At 35.3% G+C, this 11,054-nt stretch overlaps 1 protein-coding gene across 1 annotated transcript; it reads left to right on the top strand.

Moving 5' to 3' along the window:
- Positions 1-5,521: 5,521 nt before the first annotated feature.
- Positions 5,522-10,948, top strand: LOC144355937 (uncharacterized). Its single transcript, XM_085504654.1, has 3 exons — positions 5,522-5,615; positions 7,113-7,379; positions 8,301-10,948. Exons 1-3 carry the CDS (start codon positions 5,522-5,524, stop codon positions 10,946-10,948), a joined length of 3,009 nt encoding a protein of 1,002 aa, XP_085360780.1.
- Positions 10,949-11,054: the final 106 nt, after the last annotated feature.

The following is an 11,054-nucleotide window of genomic DNA, read 5'->3' as shown; positions in this document are numbered from 1 at the left end:
ATATTGACAACAGAATTTTATATGCGCAAAACTAGTATTAAAGAAACAATCCCAGGAACCACAATAATATATAAATACAGCCAGTCATGGACATATTTGTAAATATATGGCAGTACCAAAACCTTGCCGTATACATTGGTCACGTGATTTTAAATCATAGTAGAAAGCTGATACAGCCTTAGGGTGAAGCATGTGAGGGCATAAACATGTCGTGCAATGTATTTTTTCTCACAAATAAGAATGTTTTGCCAACATAAACAGATAAGATTGTTTTGCCAACTCACACTGATGAGAAGCATGTCATTTTGTTTCGCGTTTAATATCAAGAGGTTCGGCAAGGGTTATTTTCGTAAGCTGTAATCAGTTGTTTTTATTTTCGTAATAATGTATTTTAAATAAATAAAAAACGTAAATTTCTAGACATGGGCAAGGTGTAAATGTATTGTATGTAATGTGTAAAAGCTATTTTATTGATTTTGTAATTCGTACGCAATTTCCAATTTTGATTCTTAAACACAAATTATCAAAGATATTATAAAAATGTAATTTGCTTTATCTGTAAAGTGTAAAAACCTATTTTTTACTGTAAATGGAACTTTCATTTTTTTCCTGTAACAATTTTCTGTAACCTGTACCAGCTATCCCCCTTGCCTCCCTTCAAAAGTTGCTATGACGTCATACTTTACCCATTATCCTTTGCTGGTGAATCGAGATGGTGGACAACATAATAATGATAAAAAGCCTTAGTATCTAGACATTGAAAAGTGATATGAAAACGCAAATTGCTTTCTTCTACATTTGATCGATACGTAGGGTGTTTCGACGACAGCCAGCATGCGGGGCGAGTAGCCAATCAGCGACCGTGTTGCAACTGATGCTTCCTTTCATTAATGAGAAAAAAACCCACAGTGTTTACTGACCATCAATTCCCCTATGGCAAACTGTAAAGAACTGATGGCTTGAGCGTGTTGAGTGTAGGTTAAGTTATTTTTAAGCAGTTAAGTCGTAAAGTGGATGTGGTCCTGGTTTCTGAGTGATCAGTGTTAAAAAATGGTGGAAATTAGACAATGATTTGAACTTATAGAACCCATACCTAATCGGAACAGAAATGATATAGCATAATGGTGTTAAATTTGTTTTCAGTATAAATGTGGTTAATTGCTGCACATATATATGTTTGCCTGTTCAGTTTTCTCTATTGTAGCCACCAGTATATAGCGCCATCTAGTGGCCGCAGATTCTCAGTCTGCTTCAGTATTTATATTTCGGCTTAATGGTGGTTTCCATGACATCTACTGATAAAGGTTAAATGATGAGGCCAGATGACGGGACTGGTTGAGATCAGTTGACACATTCTCATGAATTTGCGATTTCAAGCTTATGCGGTACCTTGGTCGTAGTCCAGAACTAATGATGTATATTGATGTCAACTGTGGAATGTTATTGCAAGACCATTAGCGCCCATAAATATAAACTGACGTTGACACTATGATAGTGGTTTCATAATACAGTGACGATTAATCAATTGTATTATGATGTGTAAAACTTTTGTGTGATTGGCTGTTTGTTTAGAGGCAACGCCTCAAAGTTTTTTATACTCTATTGTAATTGGCTAATGGTTGACAAGTAATAAAAGTGATTTGAAACTGTCTCGGGAAGGGAAGCACGAGGCAGTCAGAGAATCGAATGTGACACGAATTGAGCTTCTGCATGTTTTTTGTGAATCCAACGTGGGGAACAATCGAATCCTGGTTACCTAAGTGAAAGGTTTCGAAACATCAAAAAATACCTATCACATTTCCTTGGCTGTTTGATATTTCTCATCACCCACCACATCCTCATTTCCTTTTTTTATTTACCACACATCTTTTCTGAATTGTAACACTTTTAACAGCTTTGTGAATTTAGTCAGTTTCAGTAATCACATACCTCTTACTTACTTACCTGTTGTAAACTGGGGGATTACATTGAGGCCTATGTTCAGGCATAGATTTATATTAACGAAACTCCTTTCTGCCAAACAATTTGTGGGGAGGAGGAGGTGATTCAGCTATCCGTTTTTCTAACATATTGTAGCAATTTACAATAATGATTCGGTATGTATGACATGAATAAATTGTTCGTTAATAATAAGCCATGAGAAATTAAATTCTTTAATAATGTTTCTTTCTTTCCCATCACTACGTTCACTGATCCAAATAATATGGTTACATAGATAAGGAGAACGGTGCACATCATGACACTATTTGAGAAAGAAACACGAGTCTCGCTGTTCTCCTACCCTCAACGAGATCACGGCAGACATTTGGCTCTAAGGTACTTATATTTAAATTTTCTGATCGTGACACGATATTATGATTAAAGAATTAGTATTAAGGTTCTCAACAAACAGTAGCGACAGTCACAGTCATCATTCAAAAATTGAATTTCAACACAAAAAATTGTTTACATACAAAATACAATATTTAGACCTCAATGTGCACAGCCTTGTCTATCGGGTGAATAAATCATGATTGGTGTTGGTAAACTGCTGACAAACTTCGAATTCATACCATGTTCAAAGGAATATATAATGAAGCTACCAATATGCAAGGACGCACAATTTGTTTTCTCTTCGGAAAGGCAGTACTGGTAGTTTGTCGACGTAGTTTTCCTTCAAACACGAAACATATGTTGTTTACCAAACATTGTACCATACTATGAATGCATTTCCGGCGTAAAAATATTTTGCATCCATCCTGTTTAAAATAACCTATTTGTAACGGTTTATATTGCTTATTTTAAAGTCCATAATTCAACATACTTTGGTATTATCTTACCATTAAAAAGTGTTTACATTAAAATCAACAGTCCTGTTTATAGTTGAATGCACAAGTTGTTGGCACAATTCATGTTTAGTAAACGCTAAAAACATGTTGTCAGTCAATCACATTGACTGGGTACGGACAATTACAACGTCTCATTTCAATTGCAAGAACCGGTATAAACATTCAAAACATGGACTCTGACAATCTGAGTGGTAACATTTCAATCCCAAAATCTAAAATGATAACTTTTGTTGCTAGCTATTGACCGTTGATCTAAATGCACTAAGCTCAGATAAAACTTGTTTTTTTCTGCCATTATTGTAATTATGAAAAATTCAAGAAACGGATATTCTTATGAATCTATTAGTTAAACACTATTTAGTATTATATTACCTAAAGGTCTAACAAATATGTTAGCAAGGGAGTTAAAAAATATGTTAGCTGCAAGAGATCAGAAAAGTATATAGGCTAGAAAAATGAAATCTAGCATATATGACACACTATATGTCAATACGGAACAGTTATTACGGTCATCACTGAATGATAGTGAATGATTTTGTTGCTTTGTTACATGTTTTTTTTCTTGAAGTGATAAGCAAATAAAATACTTTGATATATCACATTGTCCCTGCCCGTTCTAATACAACTAATCTACGCGCCTGGTTCTATTGATCGCAACTCACTGTAGTCCCATAAGACCAAATGATAGTTTCTAAGTAGGAATTGGAAATATGGACCTGTCTTTGTTTCTAAATCTTTTTGTTGTAGATCTTTTGCACCCAAACATGTCAAAACTTGTTGTCGTTTATACACAAGGATACTACTGTATGTTTTGTATTTTATATAATCAGACAATATGCTCAATACAATCTTAAGTTTTATTAAGCTGTCGCCAGTGATCCGAGTCGCTATTATTTTGATTGTAAATAACTATTCACGATCGTGCTGCGTGTTAATTCATGTCCAAATATGGCAATGAATGACAATATCAACCACGTTGTTTTTAATCAAGATGGTGGCTAAGCTTGTTCTACCATAGCTGTGTGAAAAATGGGTCAATGATGATTACGAGTTTTGCTACGAGCATAAAGTGTCACATTTATTATGATTTTATTGAGCATTTCATTGTTACCATTGTTTTCGCAATGAACTTGTCAACAATACCTAAGGTGGTATTAAAGGTTTTAATTATAGTATTTTTCATCGAAGTGTTTTTGCTAAACATGTTTTCAGAATATTAAGGGTTCTAGTATCAGTGATATCTGTTCTATTGTATCACCGACAGTGGTAATTACTCCTTTTTGATCGGCACGCAAGAGAAATGATGTGAGAATTACGCAGGAATAGGTTTATGAAAATAATTTTTCATCACTGCTGTTTGCCGAGAACATGTTATTTCTTACTTATCAATGGTGAAAACATGATCTACTCGCGGTGAATGCTTGTTCTAGCAAACAATACTGGACTAAATCATGGGCTGGTACAAAATGTTCAGTTAGGGGGTCGCACGTTTACATTGCCGCGCTGAATTTTGGGATACATTTGTACGATTAACGCGGTTCCCTGCGCCACCTCTGAATCCGCCACAATAAATACAGCAGTGGTATGTTCCAGCATAATTTTCGCATTCTTGTGGAAATGTAGGTCATTAAAGACAGTATATGTGTAAATTAGTATAACTCCCGTGTTTTATTCACCATTATAAAATGATATATGGTTAATCTAGTCAATTAAGCTACTAGATTCACACGAATTATATACATAATTATTTATACGAGCGATTCAGTTCTACTACCAAACATTTCTCCGCTGAAAACAAACTACAACACGAGGCACATCTCAGCTCACACATTTAGTGGTATAGCCTACTGACCTAGTGAACACTGCTGATGAGTGGAGCGGGGAGTTGGAGTCTTGGATCACTAAAACAAAGATCTAAAGCCTATTTTGAGACATCAAAATAAGAACTATGTTATCAGGATTTTGTTGAAAATCAAAAACAAATGCTTGTCGACTGCTTCAGTGTATTTGGGAAATTTCGAAACTTAATATTTCTGAAAGATTCTTTTCGTACAATAATGTATTTGAACCTCAATCAGTAAGCGTAACATTCTAAACTTGAAATCAGAGATCTTTTACAACCCTGAAATATACAATGTAATACGTACAGAAAATTAGGAATCGAATGGTATCAACTCAATACAAATACTTCACGCAACGTCGTCGACTCGTGGATACCCATGACTTAAAAACTACAGATAGTTTCGGGATTTCGCCGTACTAAATATCAAGTGGTAGTTTATTCACTGTACCTAGTGTCAAGTCGTAGTGTAATATATATTTGGTAGTTATAACACTAATTACGAATGGAGTGAACACACAGCGGATGACGTACGTTTAAAATAGTGCTTGTCACGACAACCCGCAAATAATGGGCTCTACCGGTTCACTGTTTAAAACATGATTCATTGCAGGAAGTCATTTCAAATATCCGCTTTTCGTTGCTGTAATTGTCATTTTGATTTTCTAAATATCACGTTTTCAGTGAGTGGTCTATTAGCAACATATCTGTTGTTTGCATCATTATTTAACACACTTAAATAATTGAGATATTGTGTCTCCGAACTGCTGTCCACCGGATACGGTAATTGGCCGATGTTGTTCCTGCCCTGATGCAAATAGCCGAAATTACCAAGAATATGCTACACACAATAATGTTGGTGTTGCTAGTGGTGTTGTCGTCTATCATGTACGTAAGAAGTTTTGAAAAGGACGATTGGTTGCAGCAAGCTTCTCAATACGACCCAGGTATATATAGCTCAGTTGTCATTATGTGTGGATTGTCCAGAATACATGTCCATTTTCTATCTCTGATAATTGTTCCGTAACTTCCATGTTCAATTCATTTAAGATTTATAAGGGATATTCCATATTAATATTACAATAATATAATCTTTTTCTGTTGTTCCGATCCTTGTTTATCTTAAGACAGGAATCGCAATTTACGTGAGTCTATTAGTGAACGCGTTTGCATATGGAATATTTTTTAGCCGTCAATATACTCACTGTTTCGGGGAGACGTTGGTATAATAGTGAGATAGTAGTTGTAGAGTCAATTTATTACATGGCCTTTACATATTCTGTGGAATTCACATCACATTGGGGTTTGGAAAATTGTAAATGGTACATCACGCATATTTTAGTTGGTATATGAAACTACTAGTAATACTCAAATTAAATAATCTCCCATAATCCTTCAGAGATATATTGTAAAATGTACATGTTGTGATTTTTATAACACATAGGGAGACAATGGCAATTATTATATAGATTTATTCCACCGACCTGGATTAGCTCATTTGCCACATTCTTTTTCTTTTGTCTTTCGGGTAAAGTAAAAATTGTAAGTGAAATTCACCCTAATTATTTTCATAGAAGAATTAATGTAAACACCACCAAACTATACTTTTTGAGGCCCATGATTCACAATAAAACTGATGTTACGTTAAATGCAACCATCGTATGGTAACGCCAATATTAAGTAAATCAATCCTTTGTTAAAGATCTACTCGTTAACTCAAAAAGTACTGCTAAAAGTAATTGAAAGATATACCAAATTCATTTTTAAAAAATGTGAAGGAATTTGATGAGTGCCCACTGAGTACTACTTTGATATTATTTGATTGATTTGATGTCAAAAATAGAACAAATATATACACTAATTTGCATGTCAATAGATGAATTGTGGAGTTGTTGCACTAGTTACTCAAGGGGTCATATAATATTCTGTTACCTATGTTTTGACGTCCTGTAAAATGTAAATGACTGGCAATTAATTCTTGACTGTGTGATTCATGAATAATTTAAAATACATGCAAATCTACAAATTTTGTCAACATAACAACATACATTTTCCCCAAGTCTTATTTTATGATAGAGCTCTGAACTGGTTTTATGATAATTAGGTACAGCTATGAATTCTATAATATATAGAAATTTCATTTGCATATTGATGTTATTTAGTTTTCTAGTTATATCACAAGTAATAAAGCAATCAAAATTTGCATAAGTGTCTGATTTTCTGATATGTTTATTTCTAAATATATAGGCATATATAGGTATCTTCTAAAAGCTGTGATATGCCAAAATATGGCTGGTTGTATTTTAGTATTTGATAGCAACTTGCTGAATAGTGTATGAAAGAAATTCTTGTAAGTAAAGTTTGGAATAATTATTCCATCCACTGTAACTAAATATTTGTGGTTATGATTATATAATGTATATAATGTTGTGTTTTCATTACAGTGAGTAGCCACTCATATCTCGACTGGCCGCGAATACATTTTGCTGGTTCCTTCAGAGCCGACTCGCCTACGGGTAACAATAAATGTGAGAACTATGACATAACAAGTTTTGATCAAGACATCCGGAAAAATCCTAAAATAAGGTCATGGAATTCTAACGGAAGTGGACGATTCATGTTGGAAGGATGTGAGATCACTTCGGTATGTTATGACAATGGTGAATGCGTTACCACACCACACCATGAATTGATTGGTCAACCTGTTATAAGTAAGTCAACAGTAAAATATATTTCACAATATATATGAATCGTTATTGTCTGAAGATTTTGCTGTTCGAAATATGCAGCTAGAATGTTGCGGGTATATCCTTTGTTTATGACGACACATATTATTCGTAAGAAATAGGTTTGGATTATATTTGCTCACTTTCCGGGCGCGCACAAGTGACAAAAGATTTGCTTTCGAGGACATCAACAACAAAAACAGTGAGTGGGTCAACTCAGTGAGTGGCTGAATGCAATTAACTTATTTCACATACTTAATAACCAGCTTCATTTAATTTTTGTTTCGCTGATTTTCTAATAGGAAGTTTTGATATGTTGATATTGTTCGTTTGCAAAGGTTCTATTTAATGGTTATTACGAAATGACTGACTGATAATGTTTTGCTAAATGTTTGAAACGTGTTGTTTGATGTTCCAACCTCTTAATCACGTTTATTTCAAAATACTTTTACTATTCAGTCTCATTATGTGTGCCCAAATGGCATAGAACTAACATCCATCATTATACTATAATGAAAGAAGTCAATACATCATAAAGTGTGAACAAATCTTATTTAACATTTGCTTCATGTATGCATAATGAATTCTGGCTACTGAAGTGAAATACGGAAAGTTTCAACATGTATCGACTTAGACAAACTTAGAGTGCGATATATTGTGCGAAATCAAACAAATTGTCACACTAAACTTGGTTCTGCAACAAAAACAGTTTCAGTAGTCAGTATGACTTTATAATGTACAATAGGAATGCGCAGAGCCTTTCTTTTATATATTGTTCATATCGTATCCAGTCCATATGACCCTCGCTATTATCGTCCAAAGTCTTGACAAACGAAAGCTATCATTGCTTTATTTAGTAAATGTGAATTGTGCAATAGTAACAATTATCTTTTGTTTTTATACTAGGTAACTACAATCGCCCTCATGCAAAAATGGCGGATTTAGATACTGCACACATGATCACGTCTATCTTCGGTATGTATATTAAAATACCACATATGTTCGAAGCCAGATATGTTGATGCACAATATAGAGATAGATTCAAGAAAGCCACGGATCAAAATGCTGATGGAGCTGTTGGGGCAGTTTTCCAATCACTATTAGTGGATTTGCAATGGGATCAGGATATGGACAAATATCGGATTCTCCGGGAGATGCAGGATATTGCTTCCCAATATCCACAGCCAAATGCCCTGTCTATCAGTATGATTGTGGACTACTTTGAAATGAGTGAAAGTTTTGGTAATTTTTCTCAAGGACGTGTAGTTGGAACTATTGGCATAGCTGGTGCAGCAGAACCATTTCATACACTTCGGCACCGTGAACTCCACCCATTTGGCACAAAAATGGGAAAGTCGCTATTTCGAGCTTTCCCCCAAAGAGGCAAAATATTGTTAGATATTGGCAATGGACTTATTCATAGTTCAGGTGCACCCAATCCAGAATTAAATAAACGATTACAAGTCGTATATCCTGTTAGTGTGGATGCCGCATCATTTAGTTGTATGACACCAGTCATTGTATTGGGTGATATTCCGTATACAAGTAATGATTGGTACGAATGCTCAGCCGGAATTGTCCAGATCCCCACACATGGCAACTTGAGCATGCAGCAAATTCAACAGATACAGGAGAGACCATTGCTTATTCGACAGATCGATCCTGGGACTGGTGACTGCATAGACATAGGGCTACAAGAAAAAATCCATGGCACAACAACTGGGGTGTTGGGTGATTCTATATTTCGTGTCGATCCTGGGGATAATTGGCAAGTAATAGTATTTGGGTCACGATTCGGGAAGCCTCTTGAAGGTATGCAATTGACATTAAATCCTGCTACGAACCACGTGACACGTTGTAATGGCGTAAAATATCCATTTAATATTCCAGAGGAAGCTGTGAGTTTTACAAACATAGCAGACACAGGCACAACAGGAATAACTGTTTTCCATGTAAATAGCAGCGACCCTGGTTCGCCAAGACCAATTGATGGTCAACTGTATGTTTATGACATTGTAAATGAGATTGGTAATTCGACAACAGTGAAGAATGATGAATCATCTACTGTTAACATTCAAATTTCTATATTACTACATACTTCATACAAAGTATCGGAAGGTGGTCCAACCTGGTACCAAGACATATACCCAATTTTCAAAATGTATGCTAATATGTTTCCAACTATGACTAGTATTCTGAACCTGGCATCGTATGAAGATGTGGTGCGGAAAAAAGAAATGATAAAAGCTACCATGAGTTTACCAATCACGGATCCATCATATATGCCCGTAACACGTGATCTTTCTAAAAGTAAACAATCAGCTATTTTAGAATGGTTTGATGACCCTAAACTCGGGACACGCCCACTCGTAACTTTAGAAGAGTTACATGGATATTTACAAACAGCGTTAGAAATTGAACTCTCTACAATTCCGCCTTACCTCAGTGCATTGTTTTCAATTCGCAAAGGACATAACAACGAAGTAGCCAATATTTTAAGAAGTGTTGTTTTGGAAGAAATGCTTCACATGACACTTGTAGCCAATATACTGAGTAGTATATGTGGAAGTCCAACCTTAAATGAAAGTTCTGTCATCCCACGTTACCCATCAACGCTGCCTGGAAATGTACATCCAGGACTTACAGTATCACTTGGGCGGTTTTCTCTTGATCTCGTGGAGAATGTCTTTCTTAAAATTGAGGAGCCAGATGAAACATTACCTATACAATTTCGACAAACTCAACCTCCCCCACACGAGCCCACTGAAGAAACAGAAATTCTATACCATCATTACGACACAATTGGACAATTTTATTATCAGAATATATGGCAATCTCTTAACTATCTCGCCAGTACTCAAGATAATCTGTTTTCCTGTGCTGATGTTAATAAACAAGTTACTGAACAGCAATGGTATAGTCATGTTGTTGAAAAGCCATTTGCAGTGATGAATCTCAGTGATGCGTGGAGAGCAATTCAATTAATAACTGAACAAGGTGAGGGAAGTTCTCCAACTCAGCCTTATGACTCTTTGGGCGATCTCTCACATTATTACAAATTTCTGGAAATTGTAATGGGATACAGAATTGTTCTTCATGAACCTACATTACAAGAATTTGGAAAAGAAGATATAGAAAACATTTGTCACCTTAGTTACGCATCAATGTTCTCCAAATTAACAACCTGCGGAAGTGAAGTAAATGATTGCCAGGCAACGAATGTTATTACCAAATGTGATGTTCCTTATTATTTTACTGGTGAGCGAGTTTCATTCTATGAAAACGGGGTTTGGCCAACAATTGACAATCCCTCAAGTGACCTGTACCCACAAAATTCTAAGGTGCGATATATGTCCGACAGATTCAATGAAGAGTATTCCAACCTTCTACGATGTCTCCACGAGTCATTCAATGTAAATTCAAGTAACATGGTGGGATGTATGTCTATGATGTCATATCTAGAACAACTTGGCAGACAGTTAGTGGAGATGCCCATAAAACCAGATAAACCGCAACATGCTTCGCCAACTTTTGAATACACCTATATAAAGTAGCAAAGGAAATACATTAAAATAGAAATTCATAGAATTGATGATACAATTATTGATTTCCAGTGCACACATTCAGGCATATTATTATTTAAGTGCACACTAGTATTGG

The sequence above is a fragment of the Saccoglossus kowalevskii genome, chromosome 10 (assembly GCF_978046115.1).
Source record: "Saccoglossus kowalevskii chromosome 10, keSacKowa6.1, whole genome shotgun sequence".
Classification (NCBI taxonomy): Eukaryota; Metazoa; Hemichordata; class Enteropneusta; family Harrimaniidae; genus Saccoglossus; species Saccoglossus kowalevskii.
Note: the sequence above shows the minus strand (reverse complement) of the source record. Positions and strands in the feature narration are given on the sequence as shown.